General features: G+C 39.7%; 2 protein-coding genes across 6 annotated transcripts in view; one reads left to right on the forward strand and one right to left on the reverse strand.

Annotated features, from left to right (window-relative positions):
• Positions 1-1089: 1089 nt before the first annotated feature.
• LOC131231318 (uncharacterized) lies at positions 1090-18221 on the forward strand. Of its 3 annotated transcripts, none has more exons than XR_009164288.1 (6): positions 1090-1250; positions 1425-1582; positions 11327-11388; positions 11489-11581; positions 11659-11828; positions 17863-18221. XR_009164288.1 is itself a non-coding variant. In XM_058227477.1 (5 exons), the coding sequence occupies exons 1-5, from the start codon at positions 1123-1125 to the stop codon at positions 11716-11718; spliced, it is 501 nt and encodes a 166-aa protein (XP_058083460.1). In that variant the 5' UTR covers positions 1090-1122; the 3' UTR covers positions 11719-11993. The 3 variants fall into 3 exon arrangements, 1 of the variants encoding a protein (XP_058083460.1); XR_009164287.1 differs by lacking the exon at positions 17863-18221 and adding an exon at positions 12034-12258; XM_058227477.1 differs by lacking the exon at positions 17863-18221 and having other exon boundaries at positions 11659-11993.
• Positions 17923-24983, reverse strand: part of LOC131231317 (uncharacterized) — a 31662-nt gene continuing 24601 nt past the window's right edge. For all 3 annotated transcript variants that reach the window (XM_058227474.1, XM_058227475.1, XM_058227476.1), the window contains 6 exons: positions 24535-24798; positions 24229-24339; positions 23738-23962; positions 22050-22253; positions 19238-19411; positions 17923-18327 (listed from right to left, as the gene is read on the reverse strand). In XM_058227474.1, the coding sequence (XP_058083457.1) occupies positions 18124-18327; positions 19238-19411; positions 22050-22253; positions 23738-23962; positions 24229-24339; positions 24535-24798 (1182 nt within the window). In that variant the 3' untranslated portion in view covers positions 17923-18123. The remainder of the gene's footprint in view (positions 18328-19237; positions 19412-22049; positions 22254-23737; positions 23963-24228; positions 24340-24534; positions 24799-24983) is intronic.

The raw sequence follows: 24983 nt of genomic DNA on the forward strand, positions 1-24983 counted from the left end.
TATGTATTCATGCCTTTTATCTATTTTTTAAGAGATTATTTTAGGTCATTATTCCAAAAATAAAGTAGTTCCAATTATCAGGTGGACTGTACCATTAGAAACAATGGTGATTAACCGTCCTACCATTAAAAATATTTTAGGGCGCACCTTAATGTTCTGCGGTGTTTATTTACCACCCAATCTGTTCATAAGGTCAGATAAGCCTCATGAAGGGGTAATATATATATATATATATATATATATATATATATATATATATATATATATATATATATATATATATATATATATATAGCTTTATGGCTCATTAATGGTCAACCGCTACTGTTTCTCATGGTATGCTATTGGATCCGCTTTATTTTTGAAATAATGTCCAAAACTGATTTGAAAAAACGCATGGAGTGCGTGGGCACGTAATACACACGTCAAGGTGGGCCCCACGGTAAGGGCCACTGTCTTGGGTGAGTCCGGGGTCTCACCTATCCCTTCCAATATGGGAAATTTTTCAGTCAGGTGCTGACTGTGAGGCCCACCTCGATGTATATGCTGTATATCCAGGCCGTCCATCCATTTTTCAGCTTATTGTAGGCCATGGGCCAAAAACAAAGTAGATCAAAATTTTAGGAGCCACGAGAGTTTTGGATCAAGCTGTTAGTTGTGCTTTTACCTCGTCTAAGTTTGACTGACTTTATCAACGGTTTGGATGTAAAATAAACATTACGGTGGACCCTAAGAGGTTTTTAATGGTGGGCATTCAATGATCATTTTTTTTTTTCTGTTGTGTGGTCCACCTGAGATTTTGATGTGCTTGGGCTTTTTTTTTTTTTTTCCCTTGTCTTAAAATGAGCTGCCAAAACCGATGGACGGTACGCAACATATACATCGAGGTGGGCCCCACGTTGACAGATCTCGGTCAAATCCCGACCTAGTGAATCCGCATCATATTTTTTTCATGCCATCATCCATCCACGGTCGGTCCGAAAACAAACCAACGGTCTTGATTACGGAATCAAGGGCCCCACTTCTCAGAACCGAAAACCCGATTACACAATTCATATCCTCGGGTCGAGGATCATATGTAAAAGACGAGAAAGCTGGGGAAAGGCCCCAAAGCGATCAAAGATGGGGAAGAAGCTGAGAAGAGAAGAAGAAGAGGAATTGCAATTGACCGAAGACGAACGACGCGCGTTGCGTGGAAGCAAATTCGCCCCTCTCCCATCTCAGCCGTCCATTTCTCGATCACACCCAAGGTAGGCCCCACCATCCCCGCATCCCCATCTTTTCTCAGCATTCTAATGCATCTCTTCTCATTTCTAGGGTTTTTCTTTTCTTCCTTTCCCATTCCCATCCACCTATTGATTCGTTCATTCATTCATTCATTCATTCATCCCATCTTCTCTTCTTCCGATTCTGTTTTGATGAAGGCTGGCCCATCCAGGTGGGCCACTCACCACCAACAAGGCGGCGGCGTTGGCGAAATTCCTCGACAGGAAGCTCAAAGAGCCCGGTGGACTGTCTTCGATAAATCCAGATCTTGTCGAACTCGCCGTGAAGAATGCCAAAGACACTCTCAAAGCCGCTGGTAACCCAATCATCTCTTTCATCATCTGCAATCTATTATTGTAATTGTTTTGCTTTTCTTAGTTACTTCATCGATCGAATTTTTCCTTTGTGGGGAATCACATAGACCTGGAGGAAGGGAAAACACAAATATCAGCTTGATCCAAAACTTTTGTGGGTCCCAATGGTGGGCGTTCAATCACCACTGCTTTCTTGTGGCGTGCCCTAAAATGAACTGGAAAAATGGATGGACGGCGTGGATAAAACTCATACCTCATGGTGGGGCCCATAGAGCTCCATCCAGTAGCGAGTCATTACTGGCAGTGTCAGTATGCAATCAGTGTCCATGTCGGCTTGTGCTCTATGCATGTGCGTCATTTTCCTATGCTGATGAGGGTGCGTATGGTGCCCAAATGGGGAATTTGTGCGGGGCCTGCCTTTTGGCAATTGGAGCTATTTGTGATGTGGGCTCTCTGTCAAGGTATTCAAAATTGGTAACAGCCTTTACGCAACGGTAACAGTTATAACCATTACACATTACGGAGTTGAAATGGCCATAACGGCCATTACAGAAAAAACAGGCCGTAAGGGCCTTGTAATGGCACTGTAACGGATGGTAGCAGCCTTGTAACAGTTTTTTCAAAAAAAAAAAAAAAGGGCTGTTACAGCCACCACTACCGTTTTGGAACACCTTGCTCTCCGTTGTTGATGGGAGACTGCCCAGAATATGACCTTCAAATTGGTCCGTGATAAATCTGGGCCCATTCACTGGACTGCTCATTTGCAAGACACCAGTTGGTTGTTGTGGCATTGTCTGCTGCGTGATGGAGCCTGCCAGATGAAGGGCTTGGATTACCAAAAGGTGGGCCCAACTGTAAAGATCCTGGATGGTACAATAACAGTCATCATATAATACCTCTTCTTTTGATTATTCGGTACTTGCGGCTGAGTTTAGGAAATTCATTTGTGAATGTATGCTGGTTAGGCTGCATTTGGATGTTATAACGAATTAGATTGCTGTAGTCAGTTTAATGAAGCAGAGCCTGCCAGATAAACAACCTGGAGTCTACATGATGGAGTGTATCAGATGTGTGGGTTGGAGTAAGGAGAGGTGGGCTCACATATAAAGATCTTGGATGGAACAATAACTCCATTTGTCAATTGAGCATCATATAATACCTCTTATTTCAATCATCAGTACTGGCGGCTGAGTTTTGGAAATTCATTTAGTGCATTTGGATGCGATATCGAATTGGATTGCTGTAATTAGTTCAGTAAAGCAGAGCCTGCCAGATGAATGACTTGGAATCTACATGATGGAGCCTACCAGATGAATGGCTTGGATTAAGGAGGGTGAGCCTACCTGTAAAGATCCTTGTTTGAACAACAGCACCATTTGTTCAATCACACATCATATAATAATACCTCTTATTTTATTCATTCGGTACTTGAAGCTGAGCTTAGAAACTTCATTTAGTGATCTCATACCATTTAGACTGCATTTGGATGCAGTATCAAATTGGAATGTTGTTGTTCATTCAATAAAGCGGAAGTGACCAGATTGCAGCTAGCTTCCTTAGGACTGTAAATGACCCATGCCAATGCCTGTGAATGAGGTACGAACAGTGCATTTCATTGAGGGTGGACTGAAATTGAAGGACTTATGTACCACAGCTTTTGATAGCTCTAAAGGCTAGTGTTTACTACCACTGCAAACTTGATAGAGTTCACAGATGGAATGTGTTGATGCCTGCCCATGTTGTTGCATGACGAAATCAAGAAAAATAAAATTGCATAGAAAAATAGAGGGGAAGGGTTTGAGATTTTTTAGGAGTCGTTTGGATGGCTATAAAATTTTATTTTGTAAACACTTCACCAAGGTATTCAAAATCATGTAATGACTGTTATAGGGCCGATACATTTTTTGCTTTTTTGAAAGAAATACATTTTTTTCAAGGGTTGTAATAGTCGTTACATTATGGCCACCATTTTGAATACCTTGCAGTTTACACTTGAAACTCTTTTTAGGTGTAAAGTGTTTAGGGGTCATTTGGATGCTTGTAAAATCCTTTAGTTGTAAAAGGTTTATAGGTAAACACTTTATATGAGGTGTTTGTATGCTTGAGTTTGTTTGTAAAGTTTTTATAGGCTATAAACACTTTACAAGAGGGGAGCTACTTTTTTTTTCCTAGTAAGTTGTGTTTCATATTACCCGTGATCTGATTACAAACCAATGGTCATATGTTTCAAATATGCCTTTAAAGAGAGCATTGCAGCTGCTCTCTCATTGGGAGTTGTGGGGACATCATGCGCACACGCGCACTCATGCCGCCCCCTACACATGTATGCCAGAAGGAGGGCCCCACCGTCGATCTAGATCGATGACGACGTCCAGGGAGGGCCTCCTAGTTAGAAGACGGAGTTTTAGTTCAAGAGAGTGGGCCCGATAGCCAAGAAAAGCCCATCATGGGATCTCGTGATCATGACCCACTAGTCGGATTGATTTCATATTTTAGGTTTTGCTTATTTATGTTTTTAGAACATCGTGAACGCTTTAGATTTCTTTGATTGATTTTTATTTTAGTTTACTTTATTGTCAAGTAATAGGTTGCGCACATGGTGCGAGTTTTGGGGTATAGGGTTTTTCTATAAATAGGCACCCCTTGTAGTTTTTTTAATTCATGGAAGGTTAATAAAAATTTTATGTTTTCCTACTCTCTGAGTTGTGAAGCCTAATTGGGTGCGAAGCCCTCCCTTCATCGAAGGGTTAACTATTGTGGTGCGAAGTCACATCTATCCCGATTCACCCCCATCCATCACCATTTCTACTACCCATCTTTTACCATCCCTTTTTCTCATTTCACCCCATTATCTACACTTTGAATCAATCATTTATTGCAGCAATTCTCCTTCACACAGCAGAATTTCAGAATCTGGCCCTATAGGGGGGCTGAAACTTCGGCGAAGCACCACGCACAAACTGTACATCGGATCGAACTGAGATTTGGGGGTTTTAGAGTCCATCCCTAGCCGACCAGGGCCAAGGTGACCTTTTTCTGAATAGCGGGCCGCACACACGTGCGGCCGAGATCACGCGCATGTGCGTCTGAGCCATTGTTATTGTCCACGCATGCGGTACTTCTCTGGTTCATCTCTCTTCTTTTTTTCTCTCCGCTTTCACCCAAAATCTCTAAATTACTCAAATCTCCAATTTTATGCCCCTTTTCTTATCCTAGGGTTCCTTGATTTGAAATTGATGAATCCCTTGGATTAGAGACTGATTCCCACGCATGTGTGGATGATTATTTCTTATCTTTAAGTATCGTTTGGTTCATAATTTTTATTGATCCAGCCCTATCATGTATAGGCCTGGACCCGCATAGATTTCCCTTAATTGAATATTTGGACTTTCATGTGGGATATGGAATGTGTAATTGTTTCTGAACTAACGTGATCTTAAGCCTGAAATCTCGCATATCATATTTAATTTTCATGTCCTGCATCAGGAGTCCAATCAGTGTGGTCAGATGCATAGTCTAACTAAATTGGATGGTGCATACAGTCCACAGTGGGCCCCACAAAATTCACAATCCCCACCCCAACTGTTGCTTGTGGTGTGGCTCACCTGATTGATGGAATGATGTGATTTTTTTGGGAGTCAATCAGCCTGGTCAGACGCATAACCCGATTGGATTTGGATCGTATCATTGTCATCGGTAGCAACATTTGCAGTATCCATAGCATCAATCGGTACTATCGGTCATGGTTCTAAATATCAATATTGGGGGGCTTATCGGCTCGGCAAAAAAACGATATGATACAGGCATTGCATATCGATATCGGTCTGTATCGGACAATATTGGCCTATGTTAGTTGACTTATTATTTTAAGCCAAAGAATCATGCAAAATATTAAGGGAAAAAAAGAAGAAGAGAATAATAAGATATTTAATAATCAATCCTTTTTATTGTATTTTGGATATGCATATGATGGTGTATCAAACCATTCTTTGATGAACATGTTGCCTTTCGGTTTAACTTGTTGAAGGTCAACTAAATGGGCCCTAATTGAACACAAATTAAGCATAATTTGGTAAACTAGGGCCCATTACATTGAAATACGACAAAAAGAAGATGAAAATATTTATAAAAAGAGAGAGGGAAAAAAAAAAAGAAGAAGAAGAAGAAGAAAGTGAAGGTTTACCCTTCTTTTTGATTTTTCCCATAATGGTTGACTTCGCTTCAATTTATTGAATCCAGCCTAAAGTGAGTTTTTAAGCTTCTTCCATGGTTTAAATAAATAAGAAGGAAATATGAGTGAATATTTGAATAATAATAATAATAATAATCGAACTTTTATAGGCATATATCGGCTTCGTATTAGCCGATATGGGTCAATTTTTTTGTATCAGGCCAATACAACTTTGTATCATGTATTGTCATCTTGTGTTGATATGGATATGATACAATTGTATCGGCCAATATGATACCGATGTTTATATCCATGCTATCAGTATCGAGGTGGGCCAATACAAAACAGCCGAAAAGTCATAGAACTTCCAAGTATTGCATGGTATATCACATTGTATCGACCAAGGTGTGTCGTAATGATATCAGTGGGTGTGATGATTCCCACTCCCGCTGATACCATTATGGGGGTGTAATGGATAATTTTTTTTTGTAAAGGATATTCATAAAATATGGGAAATTTTCCAAATATTTTGAGAATTCCAAATATATATATATATATACTGTGCTTATGACAATGTAACAGTCCGCTCCTTGGTGAGAATGTTTTCTTGGCCTGTCTAATGATTTTATGAACCTGACAGCCTTGAATTAACTACAAAACTCCTATATTTAATTCCTTAAATATCTAATATCAATGATAAATATATTATATCTCATTTCCGAGGTATTACTATTACCTACCTCATGTGCATCAGCTGAATTGGTTTAAACTTTCATCTTGCCCTCTTAATTAACAGCCTCAAGTAAAGAAAAAAAGAAAAAAGAATTGGTGTTATTTGATTAATTCCTCTGCCTGAGTTTCGTAATTTGATTGTGCCTTCCTTGATGGTTGGTTAGAGGGTTCTTATGGTAGACAATTTGTGCAAAATGGGTATGGTACTTCCGAATGTTTGCTTATTATGCATGCGGGATGTTGAATCCATGGATCATCTCTTCCTCCACTGCAGCTTTGCTAGGAAGATTTGGGATGTGTTTCTCTCTTCTCTTAATGTGAATTGGGTTATGCTGTCCACCTCATCTTTTTTGGCTTCCTGGCATGGAAGTGCGCTTTGGAAAGAAGGAAAAGTGGTTTGACAGCTAGTGGTCATGGCTGTCCTATGGTACATATGGGGGGAGCATGAATCAGATTATTGGGTTATTCGAAAGGCCAAGTCCTTGGTTGGAGATTGGGCTTCGGGCTTCAAATCAATTGAGGCCTGTGTGCTTCTTGCTTTGTTAGGATTGTAATTCTGCCTGTATTCTTTTCAAGCCTTTTGGCCTGTTTTTCAATAAAATCGTTAATTCTCCAAAAAAAAAAAAAAAAACTCCCTTACGAGTTTTAAAGTTTTAAACATTTTCCATCTGAAGAGAGTTTCAAGTGTAAATTTTTTACATGATATCTTGTTTGGCTTGTTAAGTGATAAAGTGTTTACAGGTAAGCAATTTATGTGTTTGGCTTTTAAGTGATAAAGTGTTTACAGGTAAACAATTTATGCGTTTGGCTAACTTGTAAAGTAAGTATTTACAATGTATAAAGTGGCTATTCACACCACAGAGAGCTTGGGGTGGTAAATTCCACCAAAATCTTCAAATCACATAAAAATGACTTGATTTTTTTATTAAGGTCCTAGGAGAGCATCAAGGGATGCACATGCTGGATAGATTGGATATCCTGCACCCCTCACAGTGGGCCTCGCATAGAATTTGGAAGGCTTTTAATGATGGGCACCCTATCCCAACTGTGCCCTGTCATGTGGCCTACTTGATGATCAATCGTCTGTTTTGGGGGGCTATCGGAGAGCATTAGGGGGCACACATGGTGAACAGATTGGATACATGTTGCGGTGGGCCCCACAGAGCTTGTGTGTGTATCACCCATCATGTTCTGCTATGTATAAAGTCTTTTCATGTGCAAAAACATTACCTGTAATCCGAAACATAGGTATTTTACCTGGAAGTGAAAGGGGGAGTTTACTTGTGAAGCGTTTGCAGCTTGTAAACACTTATAAGCAAAATTTTCCATTCAAACACTTACCTATAAAGTGTCTACCTGTAAACCCTTTACAGCCTAAGATTCTACAGGCATCCAAATGACCCCTTAGTTGCATAAAGCCTAAGAAGAAGCATGAGGGATTTGGGTGTGGGAATGGAGAAGGATCCGGTTGAAAATGTTAGAAAGTGAAAAGGCCTAGGAAGCATGACCAAGGTGAAGAATCTGAAGAGCATCCAAAGTGGAAGCAGCGCCTTGGTCCAAGGTTCGCATTATTAAGTTCCATAGCAGTTGAAAGTTCAAACCATTCTTGGAGTTAGGTAGGTATTATACATTGATCAGGCTAAAGGTATCGTGAGCCCCACTTTGGATGGCCTCTGAACCCAAAAATCCCCCGGGTGCAAAAAATCCTAACCCTTCAAGTTTTGGCCAACAAGTAGATGCAATCATGAGTCCCACTTTCGCTGGCCCATGAACCTAAAATTCCCCTAGATAGAAAGATCCTAACTGTGTTAATAAACAAATAGGTGCTTTTACACCCCGCCCCCCCCTTCTTTCCTCTGGTCAATAGGAGCCAACAAATAGCTTGTTTAGATAGAGCATAAAGGCTGTAAACACTTCAAAAGTAAACTCCCCCCTTCGCTTCCAGTAAACATTTCGCATATTCAATTCGCAGATGATACTCTGATTTTCAGTGAAGCAACCTAGGAGAAGGTTAATAATCTTCGTACAACAATCTGATGCTTTGAGGCAGTTTCAGGGCTGACCATTAATCTGGCAAAGTCTAAGCTATTAGGGGTGAATATGGAGGAAGAAGAGATTATCAGATGGGCGAGATCTCTTGATTGTTCGGCGGCGACTCTACCTTCTTTCTTCGTTGGTCTTCCTTTGTGTATCGGCGTCCCTTCTAAGGCTTCTTGGGACAAGGTTATTAATAGGTTCGACAGGTATCTGGCCAAATGGAAATATCGATTCTTATCGCTAGGAGGCTGCCTCACTCTCATCAAAGCGGCCCTCTCTAATCTCCCTATCTACCTCATGTCCTTGTATAAATGCCCTTCTTCAGTTTGGGCTTCTATTGACAAAAAAAGACAGGATTTTCTATGGCACAACAAGGTGGAGATAAAGAAATTTCACCTCGTCGATTGGAAAACAGTCTGCAAACAATTTCATCAAGGTGGTGCAGGGATTAAAAATCTTAAGTTTATGAACCGGGCTCTATTAGGTAAGTGGATCTGGAGATTAGGTATAGAAAACAAGAGTCTATGGAATAAGATCATAAAAAAGTAAATATGGAAGATCAGAGGGCGGCTGGTGGATCAAAGATACCTCCCGCTATAGGGCCTCAGCCCTGTGGAAAGGTATTCTCTCAATGAAAAAAGTTCTAAAAGGTATCGACTTTGATCTAGGCAAGGGCAACAGCATTCAGTTTTGGAAAGACAGATGGGTGGGTGATGAGCCGCTGAAAGAAAAATTCTCAGTCATTTTCTCTCTTGCTCCAAATCAAGCCATCTCCGTAGCTGACTGTTATACTGTCTCTGCGGGGAAAGTAGAATGGAATGTGGAGTGTAGGAGGAATCTCCAAGATTGGGAGATCCAGGAGTATGCGGATCTTCTCGATTGCATATACAAATCTTCGCCAAATCCTTTAATCGAAGACAAGCTGATCTGGAGGATGGACAAATCAAGTTAGTTCTCGGTTAAATCATTCTATAATCAGTTGGATATTTCAGTCACAAACGATGATATTTTGTGTAAGCAAATCTGGAAGTACTCGGCTCCGCCCAAGATAATTGCTTTTGGTTGGCTGGTTAGTAAGAAGAGAATTCTGACAGTGGATAATCTGAGGAAGAAGGGGATGTGCTTTGTTAATATATGTCTTTGCTGCATGAAGATGGAAGAATTGGTTGACCATCTTCTGGTGCATTGTCCCTTCATCACTTTAATTTGGGCTGAATTTTGTGATCGTTTCAACATCATCTGGTGCATTCCAGATTCGGTGGATACTCTCTTCAAGGCTTGCCACGGGGTCGGTATAGGCAAGCATAGGTCTCGCTTATGGAGAATGGCTATTCTCGCAGTTTGGTGGTCAGTTTGGGAAGAAAGAAATGGAAGATGCTTCAGGAATATCGCTAATCCTGCTCTAGTTGTTTCATCTAAAGCTAAGTGTTTAATTTTAGAATGGGCTGTTCATGTAGATTTCCTGAAGGATTATGACCTTCTTTTTCTCTGAGTCTAGCCTCGTCTTCTCTCTCAGCAGACCTGCTATTCTCTTCTCTGTTTTTCTCCTTTTGGTTTAATATAATTTGCGTGATCTTTTTAAAAAAAAGAAGATAGAACATAAAGGCTACAGCAGCATTCCAGGCTGAATATTTGATGGTTAGGGTCTTACAATCTAGGGTATTTTTGGAGTGTGGTCCCATCCAAGCAGAGGTTGATAATATCATTGGTGACGGTCACTGAAGCAATGGTGCCACTTGTACAAATGGAAAACCTAATGATTTTTATTAAATATTTAAAGCAGGAATATCATTCAAGAAAAATAATATTTTATAAAGTTTCAGCCTGAGCATTATATAATACCAATTTGAGTGAGATGCCTGGATGCTGCAGCAGAACCTGGCTTTTTCATAGAGCTGCATGAATTGAGGTAGCCTTAGCTTCGTATTTCAGAGGGGTAGCTAAGCTTTTCTTTCTTTCTTTCTTTCTTCTTCTACCTTTTTTTTAAAAAGGGGTAGCGAGCATAACACTGCATAAAAATGTCTTCACTGGGAATTCTGTATGCCAACATGAAAAGGATCATATCTTGGGAAGAGGATTGTCAAAAGCACTTCAGTATGTTATTGGTTGGGCAATGAAGGTAAACTGCAAACAACACAATGGATGAATTCTGATTGACTTCGGTCCATATCCATTAGTTGTATCAAGTCTTATCATGGTAGGGCTGTCGCTGATGTTATAGGATGTTGGGGGACCCATTTGGTTATTGAGGTTCACTAAATCCACACGATGTGTAGAGCCTCGCCCATCTATGCAACCATACGTGCCGATATGGCTTGGGTGTGAAATCCGAACTTGACATCAGGTGGGTCAAACTGATCTGATCTTATGGCTTACTAGGCCATTTCACTCCTAAGGTGGGTCACAATGTATGAATCAAAATTAATGGCTGGAATTTAAAAATAATAATAATAATAATAATAATCTTTCAACCATACTTTTTTTTTCAATGTGGCATACCTGATGAGTGAAACAGCACGTCTTTTGCTCCAGAAGATCTAATCAGTTTGGTGCACCTGGTTGAAACCTCAGATGTCACACTGGTGTACCATATTGGCACGTGAGCTTGTGTGGAGATGGGAAGGGTTTCTCGTATATATGGGTTTAGTAAACCTCTTTATTATTTATATATAAGTTGCAAAAAATGTGAAGATAAAATTATAAACAATCTTTCGTCTCACATTGCCGCATGGAACATTTGGGTTATGTCCTCATCTCGCTGGTCATTTTCACGTGGGATGTTTTTCAATTCATTTCTGATTTTCAGGTGGGACGTCGAGTTCAGGAACAATAGTTCGACATGTTGACTCCTTTGGCGACTCCATTGAGGTGCCTAGATTTAACATTGCCTGTAATTGGCTCATGGAGAATTATAATATGCTCTTCAGATTATAAATGTACCTTAAAAAAATTGCAAAAAAAATTGCAGGATTCTGATGAAGATAAAGAAGACGTTCACAACCAAGTGGAAGGAACTAAGCAGAAGAAACATAAGAAGCATAAGAAAAAGAAAAGGAAGAAGGTAATGTTCTACAGAAGTAGGGCTCTTTGTTTTGTTTTCCACCAACTGTGTAGATCACACATTCTCTTGCATTGCAGGCTGTGGAAAGCACAGAAACTACAAATACGACAAAGCACAGAAAGAAGTCCAAATCATGACCTGACTAGAAGGATAACCTGAGCCAGAACTATATCGGTCCAGTACTTGCAAGGATGGACAGGAATTAATACTACCAGCATGTCACAGGAAAGGAAGTAGAGATCATTTGGTAAGTCAAAGAGGTGGGATTTTGTTTTGGGAGTCTTGAGGGTGTTAATAGCTGCTGGAAAAAGCCATCCAACAAGATTCTGCTAAAACAGATGTGATTTTTGCCTTGAGGTTGTACCCACGCAGCACGTACCATGACATGCTTTTATTCATTACATATTTTGTTTTTCTCTTCTTCTTTTTGTTTTTCTGTGGTGGTTGTGAAGTGGGCATCAGCAGGGATGTGCATCTGTCCATAGCTTCATCAATATTTTCCAGATCACGAGGAAATTTGTCCACACATATGACCACATTGCTGTTGTTTGGTGCCATTTTTGACAAATGGTCATATGCATAATCGATGATTGTAAAACTCTGTCAATCCATTAAACAGTGGACCCCAAATTACTGGGAGAAAGGCTAAAAGTTAATGATGGCAATCTTCATCCTAATCAGCTTCCCACTCTTTGCTTAAGTTATATCTAGTTAATAGCTCACACATCCATGCATTCCATGGATACTTAGTGTGGTCAATGGTCATATGGCATCAGCGTAGTCACATGTATCGATGACCCGGGATATAGGGAAACATGTACCAGCATTGCTGATATTATTTCCAGTACTTGGACTAATATCGTTGTCTGAGTGAAACATAGGGTAAACATTGGGATAAATAAGTGGATTTTTTCAGTGAAACTTCATGAGATATTAAAAGACATGTTTATGTATTCACGAATCAAACTATTGTAAAAAATAACTATACATAATGAGTTTCCATTTTAGAAGTGCACAAACCATGTTTTGTCGGAAAAAAAAAGAGTACAAAATAAATATATAAATTTTGTATCTAACTAATAGTGAAAAAAAATGCATTTTTAAATATGAAAATGGAGAAATTAGGATTTTCCCAATTTCCCACTTACATGGTAAAAATTTTCACCATAAATCCATGTTATCGCATGAGAATTATGCATTGAAATGGATTTCCATTGTACTCCATGCTGAGATCTGGAAAAAAAAAAAAAAAAATGAAGTTTCTATGGACTTTTCATCACCCCATGAGTTTCAGCTTGTCTCCACCTTGAGTCTAGATTTGTCCTTCAAATCCAAACTTTGTTTCATTAAAAACCAAGAGTGCTCAAAATCATTTAAGGAATAAAATTCCAAAAAAAAAAAAAAAAACCATTAAAGGGAGATTTTTTCTCTTCCAATTAACGGTTGATTTTCACCTGTTTCCTGGTATTGTGGATATTGTTGCTGGTTTCGGAGATTTTATTGATGGTATAAGGGAACTTTTATAAGAAGCCTTCTCAAAATATCCCCATCATCAATAATATCACCAAATATCTCTGATATTATTGAAATTATTTGCAATATTTGAAATTTTTTAAAAATCGTAGCAGTTTTGGTATCGGTATTGTCGGTAATATTGCAGATATTTGTAACAGTGAAGATCCAAACACAGCCCGTATACCACGGTAAGAAGGGATATGCAAAATGTGGGTAGGCTGTTTCGGTACATGAACAGGTGTTTCAAATAACTATTTGATCAAGTAGTTATCTCCTAGTAGATAAATCTATTGACTACCATATCCATGATATGGAATTGCATTTGGAAATGTGCGGGGATTGTTGCTGTTGCTGCTCTTTCTGAGATTTGGGAGCAACTTCATTCTATTAAGGCCCCTTTTTTTTTTGTGTTTAGATAGGCTATCTTGTACACATCCACTTCCTAAAACATATCTGAATTGGTTATTCCATTGTCATGTCTATTGTTTGCCAAACACCCTGAAATAGAGATGGATGGACAAGCATCCACGATACCTGTACACATGCCATTTTGGCACATGTGGGCATGTTGTGAACGTGTCTAACTGATAGTGGCACATGGGGCTTATGGGATGCTTGACGATTTACAATGGCACATGACCGTCGGGTGTTTGGAATATAGTACATGTGCTCATGGCAGCATGTTGGACCTTGGATATGGATGATGATATTAGCAGATAGTGCAATAACATTTAATCACAAAGATGCGCACTTTAGTAGGAATGTGGCTAGCTAAGTGCATTTCTACTTTCTTTTTAGAACTAAAGAGGCTACTTCTAATTTAAAGAAATTTAAGAGCCTGCTTATTTAATGGTCTCATCAATACTAAAAATATGGAAATTGGTGCCTTAACACAAAAACAATAATAATGAGGAGGAGATGAATCACTGCAAAAAGGTAGAAATTCTTGTTCAACCACATTCCCAAAATGTATACAATGGAACTAGATCAACTGCACCAGGCGTGGATTGGGTACCACCCTCACCCAGACCTACTTAGAGATGGATGGCCCTATCAGGGGATCTATGAGGGCCACCATGATCTATATGTTTTATCCACGCTGTCCATTCATTTTGGACCAGGAGCCCAAAAAGGAAGCAGATTGAAGGCTCAAGTGAACCACACAACGGGTGTGGAAGCAGTAGGGATTGAAATCTTACTGTTGAAAACTTCTTGGGGGGACATAGAAGTTTTGGGTCAAGCTGATATTTATGTTTACCCTTCATTCAAGCTGCCTCTTTTTTGGGCTCATGGCCGAAAATGATCTTTCAAAATGGATGGATTGCTGGCATGGATAAAACATATACATCATGGTGGGCCCCACAGATCCCCTGACAGGACTGTCCGTCTTTAGTTAGGTCCTGGTGGGGGTGGTACCCGATCCACTCCCAACCGTGCCATACTCTACATGTACTGATGCCCCACGTTTCCCATATGCAACCATTCATCTTCAAGGGGCCCTACATTGCCGCCACTAATCACCAATCCCCCAAATGTGAATACGACAGCACATGTCTCAGCATTCATCTTCTTCAAGTTTCTAAATGTAATACATTTGACACTGAAATCTAAAAGTGGCATTTGTTTTTCCCCATCCATCCTTATTCCAGAGTGTTTCGTAAACAATAATCACAGCCAAATTGCTATCCATGCAAGCCTATCCAAAATAGGTTGTCTGGATAGAACTTTAATGGTTCCATGCTTATCACATTTCAGCCAATATCAACGACAGAGGGGCCTCCTTGGGGCATGTCAACGACTTTATAAAGGAACCACCTGTTTGCACAATCCAATTAAATAGGAGGCCGCACGTGTTAGCGAGGGCATGTATCAGTTAACATGTGCAATTAGAAAAGTGTGGGCATACCATAGTTATACTCAACTCAATGTTTAATTGAATGTTGGTGCTCCGCGTTGAGATGGATTGTTTAAGACCGAGTTCTAGAACTCAGCTGCCATCTCAACCACTGTTGGTAACAATGATGGGTCGATTTGCAAAGGGGTAGGGGTTAGTCATTTTTGGTGGATTCTTTTTGGCTGTGTCTTAAGGACTTACTCTTTCACCAATAATTGTAGACAGTATATTTCTTAGAGGAATAAAGATGGATAAATTAAAATAAAAGAGGCTAAAAACAAAGTCGATTTTCCTTCATTTCTTTAAAAATGATGCTTATTACAATGGACAGAGTAATAAATAAAATTAGAGGAAAAAAAAGAAAAGATAAATACTTTAATTGTCTGTATGGACACACCATATAAGCGAATGGTCAGCAAGATGTGACTAAAATATTTGATCTTTCAAGTACAAACTTAGTTGATTAAGATCTAGCGATGGAAAGTTTTGTATATTTATCCTACTCCTATATGTACCATAGCAATGGCGCTAAATAGTAGCGATCTAATTTAAGACTATGTTAAAATAAAAACATAAAGGTGAAGATAAATACTGAAGATAAATTATGTTCAGCAAGGGTCTGGAACTTTTCATCACGTTCTCCTTCTATAACTTTTAGAGGTAGTAAAAATCCTCACTGAGTTTCCTTATTGATTCAAGATTCTTTGCGGTCACAGCCTTTTTTATATGCTTTTGCCATAAGAGATCTCTATAAATTTGAAACCGTTTTCAGATATCTTATCAACGTGATTGTAGTGATCTCCATACATCAAAAATCATTTTTAGAATTCTGTCTCATTATATCCGATTTGATCATAGACCATTTTTAGAGATCTCCTATCATGACTATGAAGATTCATAGAATTGGTCCAACTGAATCTAGATCAGGATCCAATTCATTGTTTCTCATCTGCAAAGATATTGACCCAATCTTCGAATCTTTGTAATCGCTGCGAGAGCTCCAATAGTCTTTAAGAAGACCTCTCATTTTGGAAAGATTTTGAGAGACAAACTTTCCAAGCATATCAGGATTAAGGGTATGTGTCATTTATTGCTTCATTTCCTCTAGAGGCGTGCATTTGTACAGTTCTTGCCACCCCATTTATGATGGGTAACTTGTCGCTGAAAGGAGAGAGAGAGAGAGAGAGATCCTCACGTGTGATTATGATTCTGTCATCATTAAGCCGGTAGAGAGAGATCCTCACGTGTGATTATGATTCTGTGATCATTAAGAGAGAGAGAGAGAGAGATCCTCACGTGTGATTATGATTCTGTCATCATTAAGCCGGTAGTGCCAACACACGTGGTGGCATCTTATTGATCGAAAATGGGCGCAAACACCATTAACACATGGGTCCAAGCTAATTCATGGTTGCAGCTTATATCATGTCTTTTGATGGGATAAAACGGTACCATCAAGAGGAACAAAAGATAGATATGGTTTATGAAAAGATTCAGCGTGACCTACCTACAAAAGAAAAGAAACTCAACTTTTAACCACGTAAGTATGCTGAGATGGATTAGAACATGATAACCGCACCAGAACCATAGTGAGAAGACTCGGCAATCGGACCAACTCGTTCAGTACTTAGTCGAGTCGGGACTCGCCCAGGTGAGCCCAGCTCATTCGAGTCAGGGGTGACTGACTCGTTGTATAAAACCAGATTGGGTGCTATTCCAGTCAACTCAGATGAATTGTGTCTTAAAATAATCAGCAGAACATAGACGAGAGTGATTTCAGACTAATGCTTTTCAATATTTGCCCACGTGAACAAGGTAGAACATTGTATCATTTTGGAAACAACACTACCAAACCATCTCTCTATTCCTAACAGACGGTGAAGTGTATTAACCTCATCATGGTAATCAACATACAATGTTATTGTTATGGATGAGATTATCGATATCGCTAGAGTAGTGATACATAAACACCATGTAATTGGCAATATTTTCAATAAGATCAACCATATTTCTGGTACTGTCAATATTGTGAGACAACCGGTTAGTAGTCCCAAGTATAAATACTTCATATTCAGGATTGGTGGTGAAAATGGACCAGCTAGAGCTCACTAGAGTTGAACTCTAGCCCAGCCATAATCCCTGTCCTGGCTCTTGCCCAAACGGGCTGAAAAAGGTCTTTGCCCTGGCCCCATATAAGGAAGAGAAGTTAAGTTATCAAAGGTTTTTAGATTTTTAAAATATAAAAAACTTGTTGACAGGAAAATATGTTTTTTTAATTATTTAAATTAAGAAATAAAAAACAATAATTACATTGTTTTATTAATTATTCTTACATTCATATAAGACATGAACACATGCATGGATTGATGTATGGATGCGTCATATGCATACATGTAGGATGGTTGAATAGATGTTTGACTGGATGAAGCTATAATAGTTCTGTTTAGTTTTTAAAAATAATATGTGAGCTTTATTATTTCCATTGTTTGATATTTGAATGATAATCATTTTGGATATAATTACACCACTTTCTATCGACAACCGACGGTTTAGACTCCTATAAAATGGAAACCCATTCTGTATAATTATTTTTTATAATATTTCAAAAAATATATATTATGTCCTGATATTTATTTCTTGTAAAACTTTGAATCCTAATTGTGTAAAGATGTCTTCTATCATCTTGTAATATTTCTCTGAAAAACTCCCACCTTTTCCCATTTCTCCCTCCGGCTGTAATATTTTACCCTCCCTGTAATATTATCCACGATAGGATATATGTTTCCCTATCCCAAACTACTCTTCAACACTACATACTCATGGATAATTGAAATGGCCACACCTCTTGGATAGACCACTGACCAATATGCAGATTGGTCGGACGATCTTCACCATGCAAAAATGCAGCTACCTCGTGTTCAATACAGCTCTATTCGCTATTACCATCATCATCTTTTTCCGTCTGCAGCGGCAGCATTTCTCTTTGTACATACAATATAGATACAGATAGAGATTTAAGTAGACGCCAAATCTATAACTTAGCATTTACAAGTGATAACTAACTACTAATAAAGCCCTTTTACATCCACAAGCATTTTTTTTAAAATGGAACATCCATCTCTTTTTCCTCCAACTACTTTGTATAAGCAGTGACTGGCTTTTTTAGCGAGGCCTCGAGAGACTTTGGATCGGCAACAGGAGCACTGCATGTGAAATTCTGGCAGACATGGGCCACCACCTTGCCTGCTGGGCTACCCTTTGCCATGAGGGCAATGTTCTGGTTGTGGGTCTCCCAGAACTCCATTTCTTCAATATTGTTGGGGTCTATCTGGATCACCTGCATTTATCCAAGATGGCCCAGTAATCAACGTCCACAATATAATTATAATTTACCAGACACAGAGAAAAGATAGAAAAGATAGCTTAGCACCAGGGTCATTCACCAGTTGTGTATAAGTGGGGCCAGTAGTTTGGAGATAGAGATTATTCCAGACCATTAATCTAATATTAGGCCATGCAACAGATGGGGGATGACAGAAAATATTTGGGAGTGGGAAGTTCCTAGACATCCAGCCCCAGTCCCTTTTTTCCTATACAGAAGGATTCTTGTAGCCATCTATTAGTATGCCTCTTTTTAAAGGGTCAGAACCTTTCAATCTGGAAATTTCTGGGGCATTTCCAATCCATGGTGCGGCCATGTTCACTGAACAATAGACCCCACTTGTATGTGCAGGCTCCAGATCCTTCAATCTGAAAGATTTGTGGGTCTTATCAGATGAATGGCCTGGATAAAATGAACCATAGACCCCACTTGTAGCTGAATTTCTTGCTGAAATCAGAGCACTCTTCATTCAAGGAACCTTTCAAGCATCTCCATTCTTCTTCTTTTTCTTTTTCTTTCTTCCTTTTTTTTAATACACCCCACACACCCGTAGTGAGATTTCACCACATATGAGAATTCAAAACCAAGACCTCTTGTTGAAACTCCTGAGAGTCTACCACCAAAGCAAGGACTTGAACCCAAGCAAGCATCTCCATTCTTGTGCTTAAAGCCAGTTTGGTAAAACAAATCAATTTAGCAATGATTACAATTTCCTTTTCCAACACACGCAGAATGTCCTGAATTCTGTTTTCCCATAATCCAGAATATCTATTGCAATCGAAACGGAGGAGAATTGTAATCACATCGCTTGTGATTTGATTTACCACAGAAAGCCCATGGAAGTTAGATTTGCCATCACACTCACAGTTTTGTTGGTATCATAGGATGCATGTGCAGCAACAACCATGTCGTCAAACTCTTCAGAAGGTTTATGGCCAACCAACACGACTTGTTTCCTAGGAGCAGATAGCATGTCTGCTGCACAGCACATCAGCGGCACGGCCACGGGCTGATCTTTCAACCTTGATGCGAAAACTGCCTGAAAACATACATACATCAAAGACCACATAAGATTTTTATTTTTATTTTTTTTTTCAAACGAATTAAATAAGCTCAAGCAGTCCAACCGCAACGATGGGGTATGCATCTGATAATTTGAGAACCTATTTGATCAATATTCTAAAATAGTAAGTGCGCGTAATGATCACATCATTGACACTACACTAAGTTTCAGTAGTCTCGAGTGAGATGGACCTCACTGTGATGCATGCATGACATCCACTCCGATGATCAAGTCCTGCCTTCCAGGTTTGGCCCAGAGCCCAAAAAACAGGCCAATCCAAAACTCAGGCGAACCACACCACAGGAAACAACTGGGAGGGGATGCCCATAAAGATCTTTCAGGTTGTGGGGCACGCTGTGGTCTGTTTATCTCATCCAGTCATCAGATGTGCCCCACCCTGCCAGCATGTGGAAACCACCTAAAAAACTGGGCCATTCCAAATTTTTGGTGTGCACTACATGTATGTGAACATCTAAAAGATCAGGTCATTACAAAATTTAGGTGCGCACTAAATGAATTTATAAGAGTTTTTAGGCATGATTTTATGTTGTTATCTCTATTGTGACCCCTTCAGTTTTGGATCGACCTGATTTTTGGGCTCAAAGGGTAAACATGAGGGGCGGCAGACAATTCACAGTGGATTCCAAACGCACATCGTGGTGGGGTCCACACGTCTCGACACTACCGCAACTTAAGATAGTGTCCATACTATTGGATGTATATAGGAGTCAACTCCACCAGCAGACCTAGTGCAGTGTGTGCCGCCCACATGCAATGTGCATAGCATCTAAGCCATCCATGATGGATCCCCTTGTGTTTAGTTGATCCATGACTTAGGTGGGCCCAGGAAATTATTGGGAGGGATGACAGCCCTTGATTGCATTGGGGTCCATCTAGGTGTTGGAATGGCCTGATTTTGGTGTGTTCCATTATCCCGATGCATCATGTTAATGGATCATAGGATGTCATATAAATTGCACAATGGGCCCCTCCCCCTATCCCACCTGTTGTTGGTCCACCCATCCTTCCATATAAATTGCACAATAGGCCCCCACCAGGATATTCTTTTCTTACAGGCATGGTCAACAAGATGTGTGGACCAATCTTGTTGACCAACCCATTCTCGGTTATGATCATCTTCACAGTAGGGTCCAACTTATGCAGCACTAAGATGACTGACACACTTGCTAGAATGGCACATGTGCTGCATTTAAAGGTACATGCCAGGCTAGCAATTGATTTCAGAGTTTGAAATCTTAAATTTTTTGCAGCTGGCAATGAAGATGAATTTGAACTTTCGACCTGAATATTATATTCTACACATCCAAAACATGTTGCTGTTCCTGACAAATGAGCAAAGTGTTATCAGAAAACATTGTATTTTTTTAATGGTACACAAAGTTCATAAATATCAGTATCAGTGCTTTAAAAAATATATATATTTTATCAATTAGTGGAAAAACCATCCACACCCATGCATTGTTCAAAGTATCCTCAATATTATCGATAGTATCCTTAACACTGGTAACAATACCGATAACATTGGTAGTATCATAAATTCCAGGTATCAGCAATGTATCGCTAAGTATTGCTAATGTATCGATATTGCCAATGCATTGCCAATATTTTTAACTGTGTAAATTCCAAGTGTTGCTTGTATTGTTGATGTATCGGTATCACCAATGCATCCCAAAAAATTTTACTGTGTAAATTGTAGGTGTCACTTGTATCACAATTGTATCGACGATATTTCGATAATATTGCCAACATATCGATATCACCCAAAAAAAAAAAAAAAAACCGTTTATTAAAAAAAAAATTCCATTTCAAATTTTTTATGGGCACATGGTTGTATGCAGCGTTCAATTTGTCTATGATAATATTGATAATATCTCCATATTATTGTTATCATAACATGCACGATATCAAGACCACAATCTTTTGTTTCCCTTCTAGTTGTTGATGATTTCTTGGCGTAATATAATGTGTTGTCAATATTCTAAAATATCGATGGATGTTTGGATGGAAGGTTGGATGGATGGTTGGATGGATAGATGGGATGGATGAGATGGTTGGACTGATTACTTATGACAGCACATGCTTTTAGGCCCCCATTAAATGGAAACTTATTATGTATGCATTTTTTTTAAAAAAAATTCTTGAATAAGCAAATATGTGTATTTTATCATCTCCTAAAGTTTCACTAAAAATTCCAACATTTTCCCCATGTTTCCCCCGCATTTCCAGTTATCAGAGATATTATCGGCGATATCAATATTGTTTCCGTATCCCCGGCCATCGAAACTTGTAGTGATACCGATACTTTGAACACTGCACCCATGAGACGATGAGATCTGGATATTCATTAGGTGGGCCTACCATGATGGATCCAAAGCCCAAACTCACAGATCAGACAATCCTAATCATCTTATTGCGGAGTGCAAGATAGCAAGAAAAGCTAAAAGTAACTTCACATATTCAGTGTGATAAAATCTTCAGTTCAGAGAGGACTGCCAGATCAGTATATTACTTATCTATGAATCATCGACTAAAGGGTCCAGATGTTGTAGGTGTGTGTGTGTATGTATTGGTGGACAGAAAGAAAGAAAATTACCAGAAGATGCTCTGCAGTCTCGCTGTAATAGCTAGACAGATTGCCGGCAACCATAGACGACAATCTTATGAGATTGATTGCTGACACCGAGTTCCCAGAAGGCTCTGCTCCGTCATGATCTTCTTTTACTCGGAGTAGGACAGACGGATCCTCTCCCGGGGTGTTAAAATAGCCTCCCCCATCTCCATCGAGAAACAACTTATCCTGAAGACAGTTTTTACTTTCCATGAGATACTGTTTTTTTTTTTTCGAAGATGAGAATTTTATTGAAAGACAAACAAAGAAAACAACACCAAACAAACAAACAGCCGAAAAACTGAAAAGAAAAAAAGAAAACTAAATACACAAAACTGTTCCACAGCAGCCCAAAACCAGAGCTACAACAAAACCTAAGGAGCCCAATCTCTGAACATCACTAACACTCTCAAAAAGACCCCCATAGCTGAAACACTTTTATCTCGGCAGCAACGGTTATTTCTTTCAGCCCAAACAGCCCAGAGCACAGCCATAAAGAGAATTCTCCACTTCCTTTTTCCCAAATCTCCTCCCGAATCAGCGTGCCAACCACGTAATATGTCGTCCATAGATTGCAGCATTATCCAAGACATACCCGCCAACCTAAGGACACTCCACCAAATATTGGAAGTGTTTCCATGAGATACTGTTTAACAGTAGTGTTTGCAAACGAAACGCAACAGGAATCTGTGGGGGGGGGGGGGGGGGGGGGTGCGCAATTTTGGTGGTCTGCACTGTTTATCTGATGGGTGCAACATTTGTGGAGACTACCTAAAGTCTCCCAGATTGGAAGAGCCTGACCATTTGATTAAGGTTGTACACAAACTGAGTTAGCTCGGTTAGCTCGCTCGACTTTACTTGAAAAAGCTCAATTCAACTCGGTTCGAAAATGAGTTCGAGCCAAGTCAAGCTGATTTTTTTAGCTCGAAAAATTTTCGAACCAAGTTCGAGCTTGCCTGAGCTCAACTCGACTCGGATCAAACCCCAACTCAAATCGAACTGGGATCAAACCAGCCCAGTGACTCGGTTACTTTGATATTGATGTTGCTCACCAAGTGTTTGATGAAATGACTCAATGAAGTGTCGGCTGGTAGCAAGGAAGGTATGTATATGAAACAAATACCCTTTTTTCCTGATTTTGATGTTGCTTACAAGGTGTTTGATGAAATACCTGTAAACAGCTGCTGCTGTTTTACATACAGTAGGAAATTGAAAGTGCACTCCATGTGTTTGTGAAAATGCCGCACTGGCTCGATCTCGGCTTGAACTCGGCTCGAACCAGCACGAGCTGCTGACCGAACCAAGCCGAGCTGGCCAGTCAGGCTCGAGGATCGAGCCGAGCCGAGTTCGAGCTGGGGTCAGCTAGTGGCCGAGCTGAGTCGAGCCGTGCCAAGCTCGACTCGGTTCGACTCATGTACACCTCTAGCTTTGATCACAGTTGCAACTAGATGGTTAAGGGAAAGATGCAGAAGCAGACCACACCAATGGAAAATAGGCAGGGAGGAGGCTTAGGATCTTCCGATCTAGATATTCTCAGGGCATTCCCCATTAGAGCGCCCATCAGAGCAGGTGGTCTAGATCACCAGATCCAGATCTTGCGCCTCAACAAACTATGCATTCGAGGTATACGACCCTATAATTCGTTGAGCACCAGTTCGACCAGTATTACTTGCCTGAGTAGCCTGCAGTTCAATTGCCCATGATAACCAATGGGTCCCACCACCAAATTCATACAGATCCAGCAATCCAGAAATTAGAAAGGCATAATCATCTAAGAATCCAGGTGCTTTTGATGGGCCATTCCGGAAGCTGTGGTGCAGCCTGCCTGTGTGCTTTTCGTAAAGCCTACTCTCGATAAAAGACGCTGCTTTTTCTGCGACTTCCAGGTACTCCTTGGGCTGCAAACAGTAGATACATATTGCATGAATGGACCTAAAAAACAAATACAAACATCCCAAGACCGATGATGTTGGACAGGAAAGAGACAGCAAATGAAATGAAACTACTGGTGTAAGCCAAGAAAGAGGCAGCTATTAAATACAAAGATAATGCAATTCCCAAACACAATAGAAATCAACATTTGTAAAATTCCTATAATAGAAACATCATGTAAGTAGAGAAGTGATGCAAAACATAGAATGTCAAGACATCAACGAAATCTTACATCGCAGCCAACAACAGGAAAATTTAATTTGGTCCCTTCAGCTTCTGTCCTGAGAATCTGAGAAGCTCTCGCAAAAGAAGAAATTGCAAGCCCATTCCATGAAACAATTACCTGCACAAGAAGCTCACAGGTTTCAACACAAGGTCATGGGTCAAGTACCCATTGTGGTGAAAATCCACTGTGGTGTGAGTGCATGTAAAAAACAGAAAGGAAAAAAAAAAACAGCTGACAGAAAGAAAAGTGCATAAAAAGATAGAAATCCAAAACCGAATTTGGGAATATAATTAATTCTTGCCAACAAGATACCTTATCGTCCAAATGTGGTCGTGGCCGATTCAACCTCTTATTGAAAAGCTTCTGTCGGCATGCTCCTAAAAGAGCAGAGTATTCATCTATGGACATACCCAACTGCGATGCCATCGTAGAAACATCTTTTCTCTCGATCAGTACATTTTTCCCCTTGAATTCATTATGAGGATCACTCATTGTAGAAAGATTGCAATTCCCTGAAGGTTTTATGTAGTAATGGTCCTTGAAAATATTTGCAGCATCTCCAACTATATCTTCAACCTTTAGCAACAATAGACCAATACATCAATAGCAAGCACAAACCAGCCATTTACAGATAAAGTTAGTATCATCTCATAAGATATGAACCTATAAATAGATCTCATTAATCAATGTTGAAATGCTGGAACTTGCCGTAGCTAAGGCTAGGTCTGAAATTTCCCGTTTTGGCAGCTGATGGGGTGCGG

Source organism: Magnolia sinica, chromosome 17 (genome assembly GCF_029962835.1).
Source record: "Magnolia sinica isolate HGM2019 chromosome 17, MsV1, whole genome shotgun sequence".
NCBI lineage: Eukaryota > Viridiplantae > Streptophyta > Magnoliopsida > Magnoliales > Magnoliaceae > Magnolia > Magnolia sinica.

What these genes read in the sequence shown, in the direction of transcription:
- LOC131231318 (XM_058227477.1), top strand. Translation starts at nt 1,123, where the DNA reads ATGGGGAAGAAGCTGAGAAGAGAAGAAGAAGAGGAATTGCAATTGACC. An exon ending in CCTTTGGCGACTCCATTGAG is followed by an intron (nt 11,389 to 11,488) that starts GTGCCTAGATTT and finishes AAAAAATTGCAG; the next exon opens with GATTCTGATGAAGATAAAGA. An exon ending in AGAAAAAGAAAAGGAAGAAG is followed by an intron (nt 11,582 to 11,658) that starts GTAATGTTCTAC and finishes CTTGCATTGCAG; the next exon opens with GCTGTGGAAAGCACAGAAAC.